The sequence below is a fragment of the Pleurodeles waltl genome, chromosome 8, assembly GCF_031143425.1.
Source record: "Pleurodeles waltl isolate 20211129_DDA chromosome 8, aPleWal1.hap1.20221129, whole genome shotgun sequence".
Classification (NCBI taxonomy): domain Eukaryota; kingdom Metazoa; phylum Chordata; class Amphibia; order Caudata; family Salamandridae; genus Pleurodeles; species Pleurodeles waltl.
In genome coordinates this window covers 1,511,812,975-1,511,838,011 of record NC_090447.1, presented here as the reverse complement: position 1 = coordinate 1,511,838,011, position 25,037 = coordinate 1,511,812,975, and the positions used below count along the sequence as shown (strand labels likewise).

The 25,037-nt window shown below is 44.2% G+C and overlaps 1 protein-coding gene across 3 annotated transcripts in view; it reads right to left on the bottom strand.

The window, feature by feature from the left end:
- Positions 1-25,037, bottom strand: part of LOC138248845 (uncharacterized) — a 236,103-nt gene that overhangs the window by 5,640 nt on the left and 205,426 nt on the right. For all 3 annotated transcript variants that reach the window (XM_069202799.1, XM_069202798.1, XM_069202800.1), the window contains 4 exons: positions 21,745-21,873; positions 18,026-18,289; positions 13,484-13,621; positions 2,240-2,359 (listed from right to left, as the gene is read on the bottom strand). In XM_069202799.1, coding sequence (XP_069058900.1) covers positions 2,240-2,359; positions 13,484-13,621; positions 18,026-18,289; positions 21,745-21,838 — 616 coding nt within the window. In that variant the 5' untranslated portion in view covers positions 21,839-21,873. The remainder of the gene's footprint in view (positions 1-2,239; positions 2,360-13,483; positions 13,622-18,025; positions 18,290-21,744; positions 21,874-25,037) is intronic.

The window sequence follows — 25,037 nt, the reverse complement described above, 5'->3', positions numbered from 1 at the left end:
GCTACCTGCCCAAGAAGACCCATTCAGTATGCAGATGAACGCAGATGTGACTGAGTATCCTATGTTTATTGCTGTCTGGGTGGAATGCACAGAGGGAGCTGTCAACCAGCACAGCCCAGACACGGATTGGAGACAAGCTGTAAGGCACAGATGGCAGTAGGTGCAGAGAAATGCCCACTTTCTAAAATATTAAATCCACCTTCACCAGTAAGCAAGATTTTCTATTACCATTCTGGCCATAATAAACATGACAGGGCTACTCCTTTCAGATCATAATCTACCACTTAAAAGTATATAAAGGCAGTTCTAATGATGGCCTATGAGAGGAGCAGGCCTCACAGTAGAGGAAAACGTATTTGTGAGTTTTCCACTACCACGACATGTAAAACACATAAGTACCTGTCCTGCCTTTCACCTACATAACATCCTGCCCTATGGGCTACCTAGGGCCTACCTTAGGGGTGACCTATATGTAGAAAAAAGGGAGTTTAAGGCTTGGCAATTAGTTTTAAATGCCAAGTTGAAGTGGCAGTGAAACTGCACACACAGACCTTGCAATGGCAGGCCTGAGACATGATTAAGGGGCAACATGTGGGTGGCAGAATCAGTGCTGCAGGCCCACTACTTACATCTGATTTACAGGCCTTGGACACCTCTAGTGCCCTTTGCTAGGGGCTTACAGGTAAATTAAATGTGCCCATTGTGGATAAGCCAATGTTACCATGTTTAGGGGAGAGAGCACATGCACTTTAGCACTGGTTCACAGTGGTAAAGAGCTCAGAGTCCTAAAACCAGCAGACACAGGGACAGAAAATGGAGGGAAGTAGTAAAAATGTTGAGGCATGACCACCCTAACGATATCAGGTCTAACAAAGGTGATTTACATTTCCTTAGTTTGGGCTGTTTATCAGAGGTTGAGTGCATAGGTTTGCCAGTGGGTATACGGTATCTACCTAGGCTCACATAATCAGGAACCCAATTTTCCAGCCCTTGATTTGATGTTACACATCCTTATTATTGAACTGGTTCAGTGGAAGCAAACTATGGCTACAACTCTCAGAAAACATTAGGTGGTAAAAATTGAAGCTTTGAACTGGAACCAAGTTATTGTGTCCACATGGTGCAAGGGAGCAATCCTAAAATACTAGAATTAATATTAAAGTTCTGAAATTCCAGGTGTAGCTTAAGAGAGTTCATGGTTGGAAGGTAGTAAGATTCAGTGATGATTCATGTGTCTAATCTTCTGAGGGCCCCAGATTCGAATCCTAGTGGTGGTTTACTACAAGCAGTATTTGTGTTTATTTTCAGCCCTAAGTGTATCAATTGCAGGATGCATTCACAAGGTGGATGCTTGTAATTCATACAGAGGAACCAGATTCTAGCTTTTGAACGAGCCCATTTGTATCTACTACTCCATTCATTGAGGGTCCAACTTTATACTTTAATTAAAAACATAAAATATACATTTTAAAAATGCAAACATTTAAGGGACTTTACTGAGGCTATACACCCTTACACATATCTTTGACCAGTATCGTAGTGGTCTTTGTGAGCCAGTGATTTGTTAAAAGTCTATTTTGGGATTAAGGGCCTGATTTCGATATCAGCGGAGGGAATACTCTGCCACAAACGTGATGGATATCCTGGCTATCCGTCACACTTGTGATGGAGTATTCCCCTTCGTCCTCATCTAAATCAGACCCTAACTCATCCAGAAAGTAGTTTTTCAGGTCCATTGTCTCACTATAGCTGGGATAGTGAACCCACTTAATATAGAATATCCACAATAAATATGTAAGAGAGAAATGTTTATAGTGAATTTTTAAGAGTCTTATTTTAATATTGTTGTTCATTGGCAAAAGCTGGCTGGATTTGGCTATTTGGTGGCTTTGGAACTGACTTTATCTAGAGTATCATAATCTATAAAGGAAGGGTCTGTATGTAAAATAAAGAGGAACCAATATGTAAAACTAAAATAAGGAAACATTTCCTTATTCTAATCTATCATATATCATCAATGAAAATTGTCAACATAACTCCCTGGTGGAAGCTCCACTTTGGCCTCATGTCATCGTGGGTTCACAAGTGCAAGCCATGGATGTGTTGGAGAGGTTAATCTAGTGGTCTTAAATCTTTCATCTCTGCCCAGTGTGTGGCATTGTAGGGAAAGAAAGGGGTAATGCCAAGCCTACATAACATAACTGTATGCTACACTACTTTAAAGGAAAACCTTGCTTACCAGGTGCCATATTGGGAGATGTATTGTTGATGATTAATGTGGTCTCCTCCACGGCGTTGACTTCTTCAGCATTGAGTTTCGTTTCTAGGTCCACAAAGACAGACCCCATTTCAATATCTTCTGCATCAAAAGATAAACAATCAGGAAATGAGACATCAGGTAGTGGAATAGGGAAACAAAGTAAAAAGAGGGAAGTAAACATTGAGAAGAAGGATTGTCTGAGGTTACATTGTCACATGGTGGCACTCCCATGACGTCAAAAGAATACACTAACTTTCTGAAATGGAAGTAAAACGTCTGGAATAAAAGTAACCTTCTTGGGGTCAGCCTCATGCACCATGTGTTCATTTCAGCACTGTTAGGTGAAAGCCTCATTTATGACCTACGATGTTCTTATCTGAAAATTCCAAGTTTTCATTTCTGCGTCCTATGTATCCCCACAGTGGGGTGAGGGATTTTCTCACAATCTTGACCCAGTCTTGTTTTCATCTACGTCAGTGGTAAAGAAATATTACATTCTCATCTGGATACCATACAAGGGAACCTTGGATCTTTGCCAGAGTTTCAGGATATCCAAATAAGATAAGCATAAATAATATAAATTAAGTTTATCTACACAGTCAGTGCTTATTCTGAACATCTAGTATGTATAAAGCCATCCTGGGCACACATTGGACACCTTTTTGGCAATGTATCTATATTCAGGGATCACTTGCAGATATACATTTTTACAAAATGGCATCAGGAAATATTGAATCACAAGTACAAGTTTTAAACACAACAAATATAAAACCTGTTAGAAAGTCATCCTTTTGGCCCTGATCACCCCCATTTTTTGACAGACACTGGTGGTTTCTGACTCCGACTTTGCTGGGGTAGTGCCAATCAAAACCAGTGCCAGTGCTCGGTTTAAAAGGTATATGCAAATTATGCATAATTATGATTGGATCTGACAACCTACCTGTAAGTCCCTAGTATAGGATAGGGCATGTAGGTTTAGAAGCCCAGTAGATTTAATGCACTGCTGTGGTGCCTGCTGTCATTTTAAAGACAGCCCTGCTTTTCAGGCTGTGTATAAAAGTATATTATATGCATCTTCGACTTTGGATTTAAAGGTACTTTCAAAGTCTTAAATTACCTTATTTTTACATCTGTCACCCCTAATGTCTTTCATAGGAGCCCCAGCGGTAGGGGACCTTGTAACTATAAGCAGGGACATTATAAAATATATTTTATATGCCGTGGTGAGGGAAAACCTGCAAATTTCATTTTCCCCCAATGTAGTACAATAGTTCAGTAGGCTAACATTGGCAGGCTTTGTTTTATAATAATAAACTCTTATTTATAATAGGAAAGAGCTAGATATGTCATGTAAGATATCCAATTAATACTTAGAATAAATCCAACATGCCACTGTTAGATTTACTAGCTCTTCTCTAATTGACCAGCCTCTGTCAGGCTGAGCCAAGTTATCCTAATGAGGTGTGAAGTGGCCTGCATTGAGACTAAGGGACATCTGGTGGGTTAGGATCTGCAAGCTGCAGAGCAAAAAGGCAGGAAGGGGGCTGGGCAGCCAAACTGGCCTTCAAAGAGGGAATGACAGGACAGGACACAGGCTCACCCTCACTTCCTGCCACCCCAGCCTAATGGGAGCTCCAGTAATTAGGGGCTGGGGGGGGGGTGTTAATCAAATTTAGCCACACCAGTGGGATGACTCACCCAGATCTTAACCTCCAGGAGACAGTTTCTGCATTTTGGATTTAGAAAGAATGGTGCTTTCAGGAATTGATTTATGCCACACTTCGCAGAACATGGTCACAGCAGAGGGTGTCACCCTGCACCCCACTGGTCAGGGGTGCCCCACTGCTTGCCCCTCCAGGAACACTGAATAAATATGGAAGAGTTGCCCAGCAACTCAGATCGCTGCCTGGAACTACAAAGAGAAGAAGGACTGCCCTGCTGGAACCGTGGCCTGCACCTCAAAGGACTGCACTCTGGATGACTGCACTTGCTGCACACTGAGGAACTACAGCTCTAATGACCTTGCCTGGCTTCATGAGAGTGCAGGAGTGGACTCCCTAACAGCAACAGGTTAAAAGACCTTCACCTGCATCAACTCCACCAAGAAGGACTCAGTAAAACCACCATCAACTGGACTTTTAAGGATTTGACAGGTGCATTCCGAGAAATGTAGTCCCAACCTCTCAATGATCTTCTCAGAGTTCCTGACCCTTGGACTGATGTTGTGAAACAATGGAGACCAAAAGGAGGACTTCTGGAAGAAGATCCAGAAGTTTGGAGCAACTTTGAAAAAAAGATTCATAAGGTGACCAACTCGAAGACGAGAGTCAAGCTACTGACATCGAACCACAACCGAGCCTGCATTCCAGGTTCATCCTGCTGAAGCACCAGAGCTTTTCCCCATCCACGAGACTTCCAGGAATTGACTGGGACCTCACGCTGAGCCAAGCTGCTGACATCGCATCGAAAGCCAGTCTGACAAGGAGCCTCACCCAACGACGAGAGAAAAAGCTCCAGAAAAGTGACTTAGTCAGAAGGTAAAAACTGGATGGGGCCCTACCGCTAAGTGTATTCAACCCACACTCCATCATGATCGGCTTGAAACTTTGACTTTGTCCCAGTCAAGCGCGACCAGAAGTCCAAACAGGGCGCTTTTGGCTTTTACATTTAATCTTTAAAAATTGATATCTCTGGTTCCCTACATTGGAATTTTGTCATTTGGTGACATTTTACTCATGAAAATATTTTCTATTTCTATAAATTGGCGTTGGATCTTTATTGTGTGTTGTGTCTTACCTATTTAATGTAATGGTTTTTTTAAATACTTTACACACCTCTCCCCTAAGCTAAGCCTCCTGCTCGTTGCCAGCTACCAAGGGATGAGCAAGGGTTTACTTTACTGAGACCTGGGCTAGACCTTATGGTGTGAATCTGGCCTTATTCCTAGTGGTGGATACCTACCAATCCCTACTAATAAACAACCCTCCATCAAAACTCTAATAGGAATAAACTATTCTCTAACATACATCGTCCTAAGAAGTCTGCTGGAATTCTAGTTTATTATTGTCCTAGTAGATTCATTCTTATGTCAATGATAGATGTCAAATGTGACAAACCAAATGGAGAACATATGCGTGAAGCAAGGAGTACGTATTGCTTACACCAATGGGATGGCAAAGACTGGTGTGAAAGTGCATCAATAAGTAGGAAACCTCCTTGCTGGATCACAAGTACTTGGACGCCACCCAAGGAGCGCACTCTCCTACGTTGACACCCTTGCAAAAATGTGGATCCGAGCTAGGATGTACAGTGTTCGGCCACCTGCAGCGGCTAATTTGATTAAAAGCTCCGTCGGGTCAGAGCACCATGATGACAGGTGACCTTAAGGGCAGAGTCAGGCACATATAACACCTGTAAAATGTACAGTTAGGATTTCTGTGTTTGGGAACTTTTTGGCGGAAGTCCAATTAGTCTGCGGCTGTGCCGATTCTCTTAAAGGGCCTCATGTACAAAGCAATTTTACAGTGGTAAAGATCAATTTAGAGTCGTTGTGACCACAACATGGCATTTTTAAATATACAAAACTCAAAATAGTTTTCACAATTTGATTTTGAGAGTAAATACCAAATCTGTATTTGGAAAGGGTGTGTAATGGGTGTCCCTCCCACATATTAGTTCTTTAAGTTATGCATTGATGTTTTGTGACCAACATTGTGTTGAAAAACATAATTATTTTACCACCAAGTCAAAGAAGTTGGTAACCATGAACACACAGGAAAGGGTCCCCAAGAGACCTTTTCCCCTTTGTGAATGTGGACGAGGGCATTTTTTGGAGCAGGCAGTGGTCCTCGCAACCACTGCTCCTCTTAATACTTGGTTGTAAAATATAGGAAAATGGGGCTGCATTAAAAAAAAGATTTTACTATTCAAAAGCAATCACTAACATGAGGGTCTGCTGATCCCCGCAGGATATCATGCTTATGACTCTAACCAATTGTAGTGGGTTGCAACATACAACCTACCTCATGCATATTAATGAGGTAGGTCGAACCCACTACGATTCTACATTTTGTGAAAAGCGTATTAATACCTGTTGGTTCGCAAAACACCAATGCATTTGGTAGACGTCAGGGCACAATTTGCCTTCACCTCTACTGAATACATTGTAGGACATTCCAAATAAGAAATCGCAAATGGCGAATCAGTATTATTCGCAATTTATGATTTCCTATTTGGAATATTAGTTCATGAGGCCCGCAGTGCTCTCATTAGAAGTGGTCCCGGGGTACAGCTTTTGATTTGGGAACTCGCTGTCTCTCGTCTTGTTACATGAGTGACGTCCTGGGCGCATGGAGTGTTTCACAGAAATTTGGTAGAACCAATATTAAAATGATGCTGCAAGATAAGAGATGGACCCTGTGTACATAGAAGGTTTTATCCCCAGACACTGAGTGAAAATGCAGCAGGCACGGAATGAAGGTACAAGAGAATGGTTGGTGGTGCCTGTGTGTTCTCAAACAGAATTACACATTTAGGGGTATATTTACAAGCCCTTCAGCGGCATTTTTTTTTTTTTACGCTAAGGAGGCCCCCGCCGTGTGCCATATTTACAAAGTGGCGGAATGCTTGCATTGCACCATTTTGTAACCCCTTGCACCACATTATACCTGTGCCAGGGATAATGTAAGCAAGGGGGCGTTCCCGCACAGGGAGGCCCAAAGAAGTGGCGCATTTACAAGATTTCACTGCACCACTTTTTCTGTCGTTTTTAACACCTGCTCAGGACCGGTGTTAAAGTTACGCTCCCATAACGACCAACGGGCTTTCCTGTGCTTTGCCGCACTAGTGCCATAATTTATGGTGCCAATCCGGCAGAGTGCTACAATAGCATCATAAATTATGACGCTATTGTGCTAACATGCGCCATGGTGTGCTGTGTAGTAAATACAGCGTTACCATGGTGAAGTTTGGATGGCGCAGGGCGACTCAAGAAAAGTGGCGCATCAGAGCTCATGTGCCACTTTCTTCTAAATATGTCCCTTGGTGCTGTAGAACTGTGTGTAAGGCACCAATCCTCTTAGTGTAAAACTATCTGAGGGAAAACTTGGAGACGTTCAACAGAATGTTCACATCCGAAAGGGAGCTCATCTGTGTCCTTAGAGATATCAGCAACACAGAGTAACCCCCAGGCAGTGGCACTGAAAGGAATGGGTTGCACAGTCCTAATGAGCTGTTTGGTGGTTATGTCCAGGGAGGGGGATGACTTGAGGGTAATTTTTTAAAAAAAATAAGCTAACCATGATGTGGCATTAGATGACAGTCAAGGTTTATTGGTACGTGCTACTGAATATTTATGCATAGGGTGACCACCCGTCCGTAATTTTCACAGAATACCCGTAATTTAGCCCTACCATCCGTTGTCCGTGATGAAAGGCATAACAGACATTTTAGCCTTTCAGTCATAGAACAAATGCATTTAGGACAGTTTAGTTTCACCAGCTGGATGGAAAGGCAGGGGGTCTCCTTTGCTCTGATCCCGAGCGAGGGGGAGACAGATAAGAAACAGGCCTTCTTGCCAGGGTGACTCCATCCCAAAAGAAATGCAAATGTGCACAACTGGTAAATCTGCAAATGCAATGGGTTTTGGAAACCTGTATTGTCTTTAATCAAAGGACTCACTTGAAGCCTTCTGATGGCAAGGTATTTTCTTTTAGAGAGGTACTGTAAGGGTGTTCCAAGTTGAGCTGTGGAGTGTGCGGTTTTAATGGGCAGTTATACAAATATTTACACTAATAAGGACTCACACATTCACAGTGCTTTTAGGGACCTCAGCACCTCATAGAACTAACAAACATTGGCAAAGCCAATAGGTCGTGTCTGTGCAAGTGTTACAGGTTTTGCCAATGTGTTTAGCCATGTTATACACCAGAGTGGCTGCTGTTCAGCATGGCTAAAAGTTACTGGCATAGAGGAGAGTGGCGGGGAGTGGCGCAGAGTGGAATGACAAAGAGTGGGGTAGAGTATTGTGGAGTGGCAGAGAGTGCCGTGTTTAGGAGTGGCATCCTGTGGAGTCACGTAGAGTGTCATACAGTGGGGTGGTATACAGTAGACTTGACTGGTGTAGAGTGTTGCAAAATACAGTGCTGTAGTGTGAAGAGTCATTGAATACAATGGCATAGAATTCAGCGGCGTACAATGTAGTGCCAGAATGCAGAGGCATACATTAGACTGGGGCCTAGTAAAGTGCAGTGATGTAGAGTGGAGTGGTGCAGAGTAGAGTGGCAAAGAGTGCAGTGGCATAGAGTGGTGTACAATAGAGTGGCAGAGGAGTGTGACATAAATTGTCACATAAATCCTCTCACTTTGAAGTCAGAGAAAGAAAAGTAAACACTAAGACAGAGCCTGACATTTTCCCTTGTTCTTTGAATGCACAGCAAATGTGATGAGATAAGAACAAGATTAACAGGCCTGTTTACAGAAAGGGAGACCTCGGAAGGATACTGTAAATAAGGTTTGGGCAAAGGGAAGGGACAAACTCAATAGGACAGCCTAAATAAATAAAGCCAGCAAATTGAAAGCAATTAAATGTGAGTTACAAACCACAGAGTCAATGGCAAGCAACAGGCGAAATGCATTCCCGGGGAAGCTCAATTAATATACTTAAAGTGGCAGCCGCAGGATACTTTGTGGTGAAAGTTCAGTATTTTAGCCCAGTCCTTGCAGAGGTTTGGCCACATCAATCTCCAAGGTAGTATGACGAGAAGCCCCTGGAGTGGTCTCCATGTTGCAGGAAAGGTCTGTACACCCATCTTATTAGTTTGCCATCGGTCCCTATGGTGGAGAGCTTCTGGCACACCTCATGTAGGGTTATTGCTAGGTGGCAGACATGGAATAGGGCATTTAATGATTGCTTAAGGTGTTTGTTAGTAAGGAGGTGACCCGGGTGAAGATGGTAGTCTGCCACATGGGTTTGGAAATCTAGCAGCTCGTCGTCCATAAACAAATCCCCCAATTTTAAGATTCCTGCAGCATGCCACTGATGGAGTTGTTCTGAGCGCAGCCGTCCTGTGCGAGTGGGAAGGCTTAGCAAACGTAGTGCAGGAGCACAGGGTTTCTTCATGTCAGTGAGTCTACAGGTTCTAGCAAGGCAAGAGAATGCTGTGCAGGATAACCCCGGATGGTGATCCGTAGAATGGTCAGTAGGAAACAATGAGCAGTGCAATAAGCCCTCGTTAAAGTCATTACGGACGAAGCCCATCTCATGCAGGAGGAGGGCACACAGTGAGCCACCCGTTGGATCTGTGCAGCTAAGTACTAGCGTTTTTAAGTCTGGAAGGCCTAAACCACCCGCAGTCACGGGTAGCTTTAGAGTGGAAGGAGCTGCCTGATGGCGCCCCAGCAGCCAAATCTGATGTGTGGTGAGTTTGAAAAAGGAATGAGGAATGAGCAGAGGAAGGTTTGCAAAATAATACAATAATCGGGGTAGCACACCATCTTCACGAGTGATATATGGCCCACTACAGAAAGCAGAAGAGAAGACCAAAAAGCAAACTGGGCTCAGAGGGACCGTGACGCTCTGCTGAGATTTCCATCCTGCAAACCAGTGGCGAAATGGTAGATATCAATCCCTATGTATCAAAAGGTAACTTGTTCCCAGTTAAATCTGAGGTCTAATTGTATATAAAGGGGAAAACAGTGCTGTATGTTAAGGAAACACTAATTACATTTTATATATTTCTCATGTTCTTACATTTTGTTTGTGCAATTTACATCCCAAATATTTTGAAGATTCTATGAGTACTTAGGGATAAGTCAGATCACTGGTTTGGCTTTTGCTCAATTACAAATGCTAAGGCATGGACAGAAGGTAATTACCTTGCAGAGCCTTGCAAGGGGTCTGGTCCCTGCTCACCCTTCACAAGCTGAACAGCTTACCATTGCACCAGAACAATGCCTGGGTGGATAGGTGCCCAGTTCAACTACTTGACAGTGCCTCTTCTGTTTCTCTCCTGCCTGCAGAGACAACTCCTCAGGTACACAATACCTTCCGATACTCTTGGTGGAGCCATCTTGCATGAGATGGGGAATTGCCCCACCTTGTTCTTCTCGTCCTTAAGTATCCAGTTCTTAGAAACAAACCTTTGAATTAGTTGCTGTGGATTTCACGTCTGATCCAGATTTCATCCTCCTCTTTTATTATCTTTGATTGGTAGCCCGGGCTCCCAGTTCTGAGATAAATGTAGAGTCCCAGATATACACTCTAGTGCAGTCAGACTACAGACAAGTTATGGGTGCCTCACATCCAGACATTAGGTGTGAGAATGTCGCCCATACCATCTGCTCTGCCTTATTCATTGGTTTAGGTTGAAAGTCCATTGGAGGTTGAGGTGAGCGAGATGTTTTTGTTCAACTTGTTAAAACTAACATAAGGTTACTTACCTTAATGTTTCCAAAATTATTTGCCATAGGTTTTACAATGTTTATAAACATAATCAAAATGTTACAGTTACTTTCTCTTTAAGAAAGATTGGGTAGATTTGGGTAGGGGGATGGCCTTTGCACAGTGCTGAAGGGCATTAATTTTTTACTGAACAAGGACATAATGTGACACCTGAATGTGGCATACCATGAGGCAATCACAAAAAGACCACAGTGAATAAATAGTACTATGTTAGAAAAGAGTAAATAAGTTCACTGATAAAGTAACAGGGTATGGCCTCTCTTGGAGGTGTCTGTAAAACTGACGTTTGTTGTTGAATTTTTGTCCTGAATTTTTACCTTTCGTCCTGAATGTTTATCCTGAATTGTGACCCTTGTCCTGAATTTGTTACAGGCCTGTCCAGAATTTGCCTCGATGCCAGGTGGTCACCCCATTTACGCAGGGTTGCCCAACAAAGAGTCATGACAACTTGGTGTTGTGTTTGCTGGTGCGTGAAGCAGTTGTACAGAGCAGGCTATAACCACCAACCTGGAAAGTGAACGACAGTTGAGCTTTGGCTTTTATGACTGAGAAGTATTCCATAGATTTAAACTCCTGCTTAGGGAACTATGGTATTCTGAAAAAGCGAAATCTTTGTGTTTCTGTCCCTTTCTGGAGTTTCCAGTGCTTGATTTACAGATAAAAAGGTGCTGTGCCCAAACCTCTCCTCTTAAACAAGCGTCTGCTACAATTAAATGTGCAAGCACTGAATACTGAGGCAGCGTAATCCTAAAGTCATCTCTGGACTCCTCAAACAATTTACAGCCGCTCCCTGCCCCTTTAGCTCACTCTTGCAGCTTTCTGCTTTCTCCCTTTGTGACGTTTTTCCGTCTTTCTCTTCCTCCCTCTTTTACATATGTGTCTTCTGCAGAAAAATAAGTGCTGGCCCTCAAAAATAAGTTCAGGTGCCTAGCACCGGAAACCACCGGCTCAAATTAAGGACCGGGAGTTTCTCATCTCCGCCTACATTGTGATTTCCCAAGATCTGAATGGAACGACCCCTGTCAGAAATCCCTGCAGTGTTCACACACACTGACAAAAGGACCTACGTTTTTCGTATACAGTGTGTGTGATACGATTGTTGAGGGTAAATTGCCAAATTGGGATGCCTTTCATGTAAATTGTATTCGCTATTCCGCAACACACTCGTACATACAACAGGCATTAAATAAATAGACTGCGTTATAACCAATGCTAAAGGTGTGGTCAGCTTTTCCCAAATCGAGTAATGATGAACAGTTGCAGGTTATGTGCTAATATCCCCCTCTAGCGCCCGCTCTGTATAACTGCAGCGTGCTGAGGCAAGACCGCCATTGGTTTCTATTCACGATATCCTGGTGTTCAAGTGCACATTTAGCTCTTCCCATGGCTCTAAATAAAATGGACTCCAGTAGAGTAACCCTCTGGAAACTGAGAGAGCGCGACATCCTTTCATGTTTTTGTTTATTAACAAGTCGCATGTTCATAATGTTGGGCTAGGTAACAGAGGTCCATGACAGACCAGCAACAAACTCAAGAGAGTTTACAGATGGTCACAGGGTGCCACAGAGTCAGAGTCTAGGACTGGGAAGCACATTAGAAACTCTCTGAGGGAGAGCAGGCTGTCGCCCAGAGAGATGGCCAGACTCTGTGGACTGAGGGGGCCTACACTCTCATGTCCCAAGGGATGACTGACAGCAGGGACAGCCAGTCCCAGTAAAAGGCGGGCCTTACAGTCCAATGATGGTTGAGCACGGTTCCTGCAGGGGGAACCCCTCAAGGTTGATTACGCCACTGTGCCAGACAACCCCTCTCCCATCCCCCCATGAACCCATAAATGTGAACTCAGGATTAAGCATGTCTAAAAATGTGTAGATATAATTTATAATACTGGGAATGGCCCTCCAATACTGTTTAAAATAAATGATGTGGTCCATGTCAGAGCTCCCATGTTACGCTAAGTGGCTTAAATTCACATAATTACCATAGTGCAGTCGGTGTAGGTTAATGTAGAGGTATGGTACCAGAACGCCGAGACCCAAATATAATTTACAAAAATATCGCCCAATTGGAGTTAATAGAAAATCCTCACCCAATCAAAAGAACTGATTTTGAGTGCACAATATTTATGTCAGACAATATTTTGGCTTCAATATTCTGACATACAAGCTGTGGGGAAACTCGTGTTGAGTAAATGAGTTCAGAAAACTATTTTACATGGCAAGGACACTGATGGTGAGCTTTGTCGCGGCAAAGACTGAAGCAGATGGATGTGCGTAAACTGGGGGGTGGCACATCCTGAGTATTGAATTTGCATGGAGAGTGCAAGGCTCAAGTTGACAGTTCTATGTATGAATACACCCCACTCTGTTTGCAGACAATGAATGGATGAGGTCAGTTCTTATAGACTTCAGCGCATAACCAATATTTTGTTGGGTCTTGAACCGAATGTTGAGACTTAGACTCAAAAAGCAAAACCTACCAAGAGGGCTTAATCTTGGGTACTTAAGGTAGCACTTGCTTGGCGATATCAAAATCGCAGGGTTGGGGTTAACCCATAAGGGCTGGGGTGGATCTGGCATGAGTGAGTGCATCAGAGCCAATGGAGGTAGACTACAGTCTTATTCACCTCTCCCTCAGGAGAAAGCCAGAATAAGCTACAGTACCAGAGACAATTCATCTCAAGGTAAACTCTCTGCTTTTCTCAAAACTAATGCTCACAGAGGACTTCGAATGTTCATTGCTGAAATGAGCAGGGTCCTTACCTTGGTACAGAGAGAGATGCCTCGACCTTCTCCTGCAGCAACATGTGATGGACAACACTATCATGGACAGCAGAAAGGCACCTCCACCGCTGGCCGCCAAGATGACGCTGTAGAAGAACAGCGAGCTCGATGTGTCTCCTGCGTGGAATTGTACAGAACGGTCACCACTAGACATCCCTCCTAGATCGTTCTTTCGTCATCATATACAAATTTACACACTCCCTCTTTCGGTAATGGATCAATATCTGTTGACTGTAACTGGAATTTGGTGATGGTGGCACCCTACATATCCATCCTGCATCACTTTACATGTGATCGGTAGGGGTGTAGTTTAAGGGGGGTGTTTCACACCCCCATAAATGTGTTTTCTGATAAATAGTTGGGTACAGCTGCTTTCAGTCAGGTATGATGAGGTGTCTGTTGAATTTCATTAGGAATTTTTCCTTACAGACAGACAACAATGCACACACTCTCTCTCCCTCTTTGTTTTGAAAGTCTTCAAAAATGTCGGTTACCTTACCAAATATTGTATTTTAACATTTTATTCCATTGTAATTGTCGGAAAATCTAAAGCTCACCCCCCCAAATCTCAGTGACTAAGCTACACCGCTGGTGACCGGGTTGTGTGTGAAGAACAACTGATCTGCATGACTTTGTAATACCCACAGAGCAACATGGTCCTCCCAACCCACACCTTCCTAACTTCATGAAATAAGTAGGTCATCTTCTAGTCCCAGAGTTGGTTTGATTATTTGACAACTCTCCAAGGACAGGGCACTTCCCTTGGATCTGGAAAACAAATCTTTCTCCAGCAGCCCATCACACAATCAACATTTGTCCTATTTCACTACCATACCTCAGCAAACTACCTAGGTTAGTTTCCACTCTATTGAAAACTCTCAGTAAATCCCAGGGGTACCTACATTTCATCTTCAAGCATGTTTGTGAATGTAAGATGTTGTATATTCCCAGATCCACAAAGATGGTCAGTCTGCCTTGTAAATGGCAAAGTTTTGACCTCAATAGTCATGACCACATAAACAATTCATTTCACCATTCATGATATGGCCAAATACATAAGAAGTTCCTGTAACCTCTAGGCTTGGTATATGGAGCTGCATACAGCCTCATAATGCCATTGTGGAGAACAGTCATAGGTGTCCTAATGGGTTGCACAGGTGTTTACCCGGCCCCAAACAATGATCAAGTTTGTGTGCCCCTGTTGGTGGCTGATGCCCTTCTGACTCTCATCTACTGATACTGAACAGACTCTTCTGGCAGTAGAACCCAAATTTGTCCCATTCAGAAAACTTTTTTTGCAATTAACTTTAGTTCCGAAGTCCCAAGTGGGTTACTGGGCTGCCCTCTTTTGCAACAGATTTTGTCCAGGAGGTAGCACGGAGGCAGTTGGCACATCTTTCATTGATGACCTCAGGAATGTGTTGGGCAAAAGAGGAACTGATTCTTTTAGACATTTCCATGGCTTTCAGTACTGTTGGCCACTTCATTATTCTAATTAAGCTCAAATATATCGGAATTACAAATGTCACTTTGCATTAAATAGAAACATTTTTTAGTAAAGTCAAACAGCTTCATGCCTCTCCTTTTACCCCAGCCCACATCCCATAAGGCCCCCTTCGCCCTCCTCTGCTGTCCAACATCTACTTGTCTATACCTGCATTCTAGGGCTCAGCTAGGCCAGCAGTCAGGGGTACTCTATTACATATGCAGATGACACTCAGCTGACTTTAAACTTGGTGAAGGAATCAGCAACCCGACGAAACCTTTGTTATTCTTGTTTTTTTCCTTTGGAGATGGAACTTGCTTGCAGTTCATGTTTGACCAACTCGGATGGGCGGGGCCAAAAGTTATTTGCATACAGTTAGTTCCTGCCAGTAAGTTGCACAGAGAGCAACAGAAACAATCTAGTGTAATGCATGCCAAAACATTGACAGGGGGCTGATATTAACTGAAGCATTGTATTCATTACTTTTGTGAATTTTAAGTGAGATGCCCTAAGTGTGACTGATATACCCGGATGTGGTTTTCATTCTCATTCTGCTATAGGGCTCTAGTTGCATTTCAGTGATGATGCCTTGCATGATGCTTGTGCTCCCTTGCAGAGGGTTGTGCCTCAGTAGCTGACAATGTGCTGTCCCTACATGGGAAGGGCATAGACTGAGTAACCTGTGGGTGCTCCATGTCAGTAGCTGCACAGTGAGCAGAGTCAATTTTCTGCTGATGCAATTAATTCAGCATTTTATTCTTCGAATATATGTTTTAAAGGAAATAGCATGCATACATGACTAACATCTATATTTCTTGCTGCGCAAATGGACCTAAATGCTCTCTCAGACGACTAGGCCAACAAAGGCGGATTGTTTGTGTTCCCTTACAGATTTGACGTGGTCTAGCTGTTCACCCTGGACTGTCCCCGAAGAGTAGGACCAAGACTGATTTGCATGTAACTGGTACATGCAATGCTTAATGCAAAGACAGCACCAGAATACTACTAACCATGGCAATCCTACAAGTGTGACAATCTATATTTTAGCCCCCTATACTCATAGGAATAACTTAGGCAGCAAGGAGTAGTCATATTTAAGGTATATTTAATTAGTGAACTGCTAATCTGCTTATCTCTAAATTAGACAGATAGCGCCACCATGTGGCAGACTGTCATAGGTGCCGGTGTTGACAATGAAGTGCTGGTGCCAAGCACCAGGAACCACCAGCTCAAGTTAAGCACTGGATGAATGTCTCTACTGGCACAGTGAGAAAAAAAGTTGATGGACTAAAATGCAGTCCACGTAATTACAAGTAGCTGTGATAAATTCAAGCATACAGTCCATCACTTTTTTTATTTTCACAGTGTGTTGACTGGTTATCAAAGCTTAATGCTTTCTAGGGAATGGTGGTCTCACTCTGGTACACTGAATTAAATGGACTAGGTGTTACCACAGACATCTGGGCCCTTTTCGATGTACTTATTTCAGGTCTGCATTGAGTATTACTGAAGGAGAATGGTACATCACTCAGCAATGGAAGTACACACACCCTCGCTCTCCTCTACGCAGGTGACATGATGCTGTTTGGCACTAATCCTGTGCAGTTGCTGCGTCTGTTAAATAACCTGGAACTGCAGTGCAAAACAAATCATCTGTTGTTCTTTACATTAAATCAGATCTAATGAAAGGTTTTTTAGAACTGTAAAGGTGTTAAAGCAAGATATGACATTTGAAATGTCGCCAAGATTTTACATGTCCCAGTTTTCAAAATTTAGGGCCTCTTTATGAGTTTGGTGGATGGGAGAGCCCGTCTGTCAAACTCCCGACAGGGTGGCTGCCACCTCCGTGGCCGCCTCCTCCATGGCCAGCTCCCCACCAGAGTTATTACGAGTATACCACTAGGTCGGCAGGCGGAAACCTGAGTTTCCACCTGCTGGCTTAGCAGGGAAAACGCTACAGCGTTGTCTCTGGCTCGCCCCCCTGTGGCCTCCTGCACCTGTTCTCCGCCAGCCTTTTCATGGCGGGGTAACCACCATGAAAAGGCTGGCAGAGAACAAGGTCGTAATCCACAGGGCACCGCCGCCCGCAGCACTGCCCTGGCGGATTATGATCTCCGCCACTGACAAGGCACTAAGATCATGGATCCTGGCGGTCTGACTTCCCGAGGTGTAATGTGGCAGTCCTGACCACCACCGGGAGTGTGGCAGTCTATAGAAAGCCACACTCGTAATGAGGCCCTTTGTGATTTTTTATTTTATACAATGTGTTTTGTAGTCTTCATAAATCTACATATTAACTAAAATATAAAAATGTGCATTTACTGGTGAATGCAGTATGGTACACTGCACCACATTTTGTCAGTCCATGCCTACAATTTTGCAAATGGTCCCACTTTTGTGGAAGTGTAAATGCTATTATTTGCTGGTTGTCTCAGTCCGAACACCAGTCTTGACTAAAGGTTCAACGCCGACCCTGTGTATTGACTGGTGGTGAGGTTGTTTCTCTTTATCAATGGACACTTGATATCAACTTTCGGTTCAGCGTTGATCACTGATCTAAATTCATGCAGTCACCGTGGATTGTCTCGGCACCCTTAGGAGAAGCAGTCACATGGACGTCATTTAGGGTTGCAGCTGCGACCCCTGGCTTGCCCCTTGTGACCCCAGCCTCTGCCTTTACAACCACTGGCCACAGAGGTGCCCAAATCAGTTCCTGAGAAACAGGGGAGCTCATCCTAATGGGCGTTGGTTGGGGCTCCACTTTTCTGATCTGTCTTTTTTTTTATTGAAAAATAGTGAAAAATATTATTCACTATTTGTGTTATAAAAATTGAGTAGAATTAGTTGGAATATGACACTGTCTGGCAGCTAAGGTAAGTAAAATGTTTTAAATGTATGTTGTGCGCACGCTTGCGGTGATAGAGGGTGTGTGTGTGGGTTCAAGTAAAGGTCAAATGGCGAGTGATGTCATTTCCGCTACCCCTTGCATTTTGCTGAATTGACGCCCATGGAAGCAGAACCAAACTATCACCTACCTTCACAAGCCAGTTTTATAGATGAGCTGAAAATATCCTTAGTGTGACCTCTGACCTTGCACGTTATGTTTCCATAGACACCTTGGTGAATGACGATTGTGTTGTTGTAGGTGGAGGTAGCTCGTGTCTCTTGCAGGCCTCCTCCATCAAGAGTCCAATGGATGGCGGTTGCGTTCTGGTGGCCGGACTCGCAAATAAGCACCATGCGCCCATCCGCCAGGCAGTACAGGGTCACAGTGGGTTCCACTTCTGGGTCTGAGTCACCTACAAGAGGGTATGAGTAAAGTAAACCCTGTATATAAACAATCTGTATTCTTCAGAAAGTCCACTGCAAAATGTTAGTGTCTTTATCAGTTGCTTGTAACCCATCAAGGAACAATGTGATAATCTGATGCCTTTGTAACTAGAATTAAATGTCCCTTGAATATTGGAAGAAGAGCTCCCCAGAATGGATCTCCATATTTATCCAACATAACCAGAGGTGCAACAAATGTTCCTTCACCCAGGAAGTACCAGGGAGTGTGGAGGTGTCCATTCACATGCAGCTGAAGAGGCCCAAGAAGATTGGAGGGGAATGGGGTTTCCTAGAACAGAGACTGAACCAGAGGGTTTGGATTGTGAGTGACCACTCAAATACCAGCCTCTCCAGTTTAAGTAAGGGCTGAGGAATCCACATTGAAACCAGGCTGCAGATGCAGCTCTACAGCTTTCTGGGGAGAAGACATAAAACCCATGCATAGAGTTTTGTAGAGTGTCCCACTTGGTGGAACTCTAAATAAGTCCATGCCTAAAATGGTGTACATAAATGACTGACAACATCAAAGTCAGTAGTTACTAGACATGTTCATGGAATCCATCTTATTTTTATGTTTTTCAGTTCTAAGAGTTAATGCCAAGGCTAATGGGACATGCAGAAGTCCCAGTCTGGGAGGAGGAGCAGAGTGATGGACTCAGGAAACACTGAAGAAAAAGACCTTGACACCTGCCAGGTCAATGATACTTTTGAGTACTAAAAAGGAAGTTCTAGTGCTCACTTATAGCGACCCTCTCCTAAGTCATAGCATATGTTCTAGGTGAGGACACACAATGAGAGAAAGTGCTTTTACCAGTAGCTATGGTAGGAGTCAGAAGGGTTATAATTCAATTAGAGCATTGCTCCCAAGGGGGGTATAGTTTGTGAATTTAAACAGGAAGAAACAGAAAGGCAAACATTAGACTATTAGAGCAGGGATGCTGTACCAGCCACCTTTGGCCCTCTGATGCTCCAGGGTCATCAGTGGAGATCCCAACATTCCAATCCACTAATTCAAACAGAATACAATCTAAGGATGCCTTTCACTTCCTGCTTGGTATTTTTTAGTATTTCTTTAGGTATTTCTGGACTCAGTCGTGGCTCGAGATCAGCAGAAGGGGCGAGGTGGCGCGTGGGAGGAGGAGAGAATAAAAACGAAATAATGAAATGAAAATGAAAAAAAAAAACCACATACCACAGACGCCGTTGCTGCCACCGCGCCATCCGCTTCTCAGCAAGGACAGGCTCCCAGCCAATCCTGACGCTGCTCAGAGCAGGCTTAGGATTGGCTGGGAGCGCCCAGCCAGGGCGATCCCAGGCAGACTGGGAGCCTGTGCAGGCTCTCTCCAGCCCGGCAACTGTGTTGCTGGGCTGGTTGAGAGCCTGTGCGGATGTGTGTTTGGCCCGCCCGAGACGGCCGGCCAAACACACATGCGCTCTGAGGGGAGTGCTCTGTGCACTCCCCTCAAGTGCCCGTCACAGCCTGTGGCCCGCCCCGTTTCAAGAAAACGATAATAAACACTGTTTATTATCATTTTCTTGGAAAGGTTTGGAGCTGCTGCTGCTGACGGGGGACGCTCCTCTGCCCTCATGAAGGAGCCGCCCCTGTCTGGACTTAGAGCGTCGGCTCAGCCTTTCAACAGACATGTCAGCGGGGACCATTTGTACCCAAGGGGAAAGCTTGAAACAGCTTCAAAAAACTGGATGCAGGCAGAAATGGAAATTAGAAGAGAGGATAGCTTCATGAATGAAGTCAACTTGTTGCTGGAAGTGATGTTTTGAGAGGCCTGATGACTCAGGAGATGCTTTCCTACCTCAAGGCAAGGTTTCTGATAAAGGAACATTTTGGATGGTTCATAGCAAGGAAATCACCTTGTAGGAAAGAAGCTATCCTGTGTTGACTGGATCCATATTTAATGGACACAGAGACTAAGCACAACCACTAAATGAGACTGAATGTCCAGTTCACTGTGAGGCCCTTAAGTTGTATGTTAATACTGGATATGGCGCAAGCAGGGTTGCCAGCCAATCGCTGAATTACAATACGTGTGGTAATATCAAACTGCCAAGATATTTTCCAAAGAACATCTGGAGAACTGTGCAAAGGGCAAGGGTTGAACAATAATAAAATCTGCAAAACTCAGGTGCCCTGCCTCAGATTCCTTACACCGTCCCTCCATCGAAGCAGCACAGAACACAATCAGATCAACAATGCCTCTAGAAAAACACACAGTTACAATACTGACATTTCTCTATGCAGCAACACTGCAAGGTCATTCCTTGAAAGTTAGAGTGAGAGCTTAAGTGTTGATGCATCTGGGGTAGAGTACACAATGAGTGGGCGTGAAGGCTAAGCCAAGAATTGGTGCAAAGTGTGCCTGCTGATGTGGTCTGTGTGACAACAACAGGTCATTAGTTTGACCTTCAGCTGGCTTACTTAACCTTTCATGTGTCTGAGCTTCACAAAATGAACTTCACTGAACTGAGTGGCAGTGTTGCCTTAAACAGCCACATAAGGCAGGAGATGCTGTATCAAGGTGCCATTATTATAAAGGCCCGGCCAACTCTCACCACTGGTGGTTTAGTGTTATTCAATCTTAAACAACAGAGATAAGGCACACCTTACGAAACTAATTGTATCCGTTATGAGTTTAATTTAGGGCCCGATTTATATTTTGAAGGATGGTTCGCTGTTCCACCATGGAGACAGAGGAAATTTCTCCTTCCCTGTGGCGGAGGGACCGCCTGCCAAATTTATAAATGACCGCCAAGCAGGTGATCATTTTCAAAGTTTTGGCAGGAGCTGCCATCACGGCGGTACCTGTCGTGGCATATCGCTGTTTGAGGCAAGGCTGGACCAGCCTGAGGCAGCCCCGCACCAAACAGTTTTCGTTTTTAATTTAAAACAAAATATGCTGAAACAGGATTTTCTTTTTGAAAATAAAAAAGTAATGCTCCCCTCACCATGGGAGTCATCTCCCATGGCAGAGAGAGCATTATTTGCTTTTTATCGGCCCCTCGGCGGCGACAGTAAGAAAATGGCTACATGTCCACCCATCGTGACTCGGTGGGGGGACGTGTACCCATTTCTCTGACAGCCCTTAGTCCGTAGTCACTGCAGTAGCCAAACCTAAGGTTCGCTTTGCAATTTAAAAAGGCGGGCAGTCCATATGTTGGCAGTGTGTATACTCTCTCACTGTTACGACAAAGAATGCATACCGCCAACATATAAATCAGACCCCTAGACTCTTTCTAGGGTACACTGATGTAAACACAAACATATTGATAGGTCAACTTCTTGCTGGGGTTTGTGGGTAAGGAATTTCGTGCCATTTTGTCAAGCCAGACTTTTGAGATATTTGAATAGCCTTCAGTTACTGAAGGAGAAACCCATGGCTGGCACCCCTCACCACTGGTGGTTTGTTACCTTGTGAAGTGACTGAAGCATCTGTCCTCGTCGGCAGTGTGTTCATGGACTCTAGGTTGTTGCTGTTGATGGTCTCCGGCAAGTTCACAGTCATGGCTAGATAAGGGCTGGTCTCACCAAACACCACCACTGAAACAAAAGGTACAGTACATGACCACCCACGGAATTGTATAAAACTTCAAGACATTAATGGGGCAGACGAGGTGTGAAGTGTGCTGCATGTCTAGAGGTGTCAATCGAACTTGTTTATTTCAGAAAAATCCCACAAAATATTTATAGTGATGGACCTAGAAACATAAGCCTTCATTACGAGTTTGGCGGTCTGAGGACTGCCACACTTGCGGTGACGGTCGGACCGCCGCATTCCAGGCAGTCCAACTGCCACTTTACAACCCTGACGGGCGGCCCCACTTAATGACCGATGTCCCTGCCAGGAACATGGTTCCCAACATGGTGACAGCGGCCTGAGTTGTACTCAGCCAGGGCGGCACTGAACTCAGCGCGGCCTGGCTGATTACAACTCAGCTTTCCTCCAGCCTTTCCATGGAGGGACCCCACTATGGAAAGGATGGCAGAAAGCCAGTGGCAGGGGCCCTCTGTCCAGTACTGTCGGAATGCGCACTGCTTTGCAGACAGTGCGCATTCCGAGGGTGCTGGAGTGCTATGACATTGGCCTCGGCTCCCTCAAGGGAGCCGAGGCCAATATCATAGCATTGTTCCCGCCAGGGAGCCTGACGAGAACCATGTGTTACAATGTTACCACTGGGCAGCCTGGCAGGAACATTGTAATATGCTCAGAGGGACGTCACCGCCAGAGCGGTGGCATCCTTCCCGCCAGTTTGGTGGTTCCGCGGTTGGACCTCCAAACTCATAATGAGTCTCGTAAATAAGTAACAAGATAAAATGCATTGCCTGACACCATATTCTAATATGTGCAAATAATATTCACATGTTAGTAAAGGTTGGATGCAGGCAGGGGTAGCTGCAGGCAGAGTGGGAGGAGCTTCACTTTCCAGCTTCCGCTGTATGGTGTGTAGGGCCGTAGGTTCAGGGGGTGGAGGGTGGGAGTGTTACTCCCCCGCTAAAAAAAAATATTCATTCGTAAATAGTTGGGTAGAAGTGCCTCCAGTCAGGTGAGGTGCCTGTTGGATTTCACCTGTGATTTTAACACACAGAGACAAAAACACACACACACTCGCTCTCTTGTCTTACTTGAAGGTCCTAAAAAATGTTGGTTAGTTTAAAAACTATTGTCTCTAACAATATGCCCCGTCCCTTAAGTCCCCAACTCATGCACACATGCTGTGAAGGTAAGTTTGTATAGGTAAGTAAAGTTTTACTATATATAACTCCACATATATGTAACTTGACAATATATATATCTTCAAGGTACGTAGATGCGAAGTGAAAAATAGTAAATCTATACCTACCCATCGTCACTTACCTTCTCGATATTTTGGTCCTCGATATTATTCTGTCCACGCGATATTTGTGTTTCCGATATTCTGTCAATTATCCGGGCGTGCAGGCTACATGAATCACATGTTGCAGTGGTGTGAAGTGGAGGGCGGTGAACGAGACAAGTAGTCCAATGTGAACCTGTCCTCCTATTTAGGCCCCGGTGCTGTGTGAAAGGAGTACTGCCCGGGCGGCTCTCGGCACTCCACGGACGCAGTCCCTGTGTTTGGAGTTCATGATGGCCTCTCCACCTGCCCTGGCCTGACTCAGCAGCTCCACAGGGGCATAGGTGAGGCTAGAGGTGAAACCCTACCTTTCAGTGCTTGCTTATTCCCTAGCAGGACTCAGTCATAAACTTGTGACTGACATCCGTACACCAAGTGCCTGCCCTCGAGGCTGACCCAAAATGTGAATGATGTTTGCAAGAAAGCGAGAGTTGAGGACGGCCGAGTTAAAGCCCCTCCCTAAGGCTCTGATTGGGAGCCCTGCAAACCAGAGGGTGTTTTAACTTCACCCAGGAAAAGCCATAACCTGAGGGAAAATGTGGAACTGAGTGCATTCTGAGCTCATGGCCACGTCCTGTTTGCACAGGGATTAGAATTTACCTCACAATAACTCAAAATCAGGGCTTGTTTAGCTGACCTGTGGGCTTTTCCGAAATGTGAATGAAACTCCAGGCATGCTATAGCTGAGGGGACCCCTAAAACCTCACTCTTTGGAAGCTGCCCCACCAGAGTTATGAAGATTACTGGCCAGACTGAGGTTTTAAATTCTATCCACATAAACAAAGTCCCAGAGGAAGAGTGCCACATTCAATTCTGTTCCTAGAGAAGGCATCTTTGTACTTTGTAAAAGCACAAAGTTTTAATGAGCAGGTGTGGCTTGTTCCAGGTTTTGGTGTGCCTCTTCATGAATTTCCTTGAGTAGGATGTTTACTCACAGAAAGAAAAGTGCTGAGATTCACAGAGCTTTTTTCATGAGTAAGCTTGTCTTACTACTGGGATTACAGCAGCAAGTCACAGCTCTGCCACATCAAACATAAATAAAAATTATTTATTTTTTTATTAAAGGTTATTATTCAATAACCCCGAGTAGCTCAAAGAAAGTCAGACTCTGGACCGCAGGCTGCCAGCGAGTAAAAGGGCCCACACTTGTAACTTTACTACACATAAGCACCTTTGTGAATCAGTCCCTAATCAACTGATGATGTTGCGGGAGTAGATATTTGGTACATGCCATTAACAGCAGACAGCCAACGGTGGTGTAATGTTTGGATTTGACCTGCATTTAATTATAATACGGTGGAATTATTTTTAAGTCCTATGTTGAGCAACGTATGAAAATCCAGGCCAACAACTAGGTAAAGGTAGGACGTGTTTAGTTTGTTTACAAACCTAAGCAATACAACTTTGTGGCATCTGTGTAGTGATGTTTGTACTTCCTTTCATTCCCCCCAGTGTGTAAAGATTCACAGCCAATGATAAAACCCCTCTGTACTGGTGAAGGAGCACAAACCCTGGATTGCATTAGTGTTTCATTGAGGTCATCACATGATGCATAATATTATTCATGGCATAAAGCATCCCCTACTGTACATTACAAGGATATTGCAATACGATAAAAGGAAGACTTTCTTAATAAGATCACACTAATTCAAAGTGACTGGAAAAATCTTATATTTTTGACATTATATGAAATATTTTATTCCTCAAAATAGTTGGGCACATATACACCATCGCTCATCCCATAATTCCCTTTTAACCTGCATTATTATTTTACAATGGATGCCCTTTATGCCAAGAATTACCTACAGTATGCCAGTGACAATATTTTGT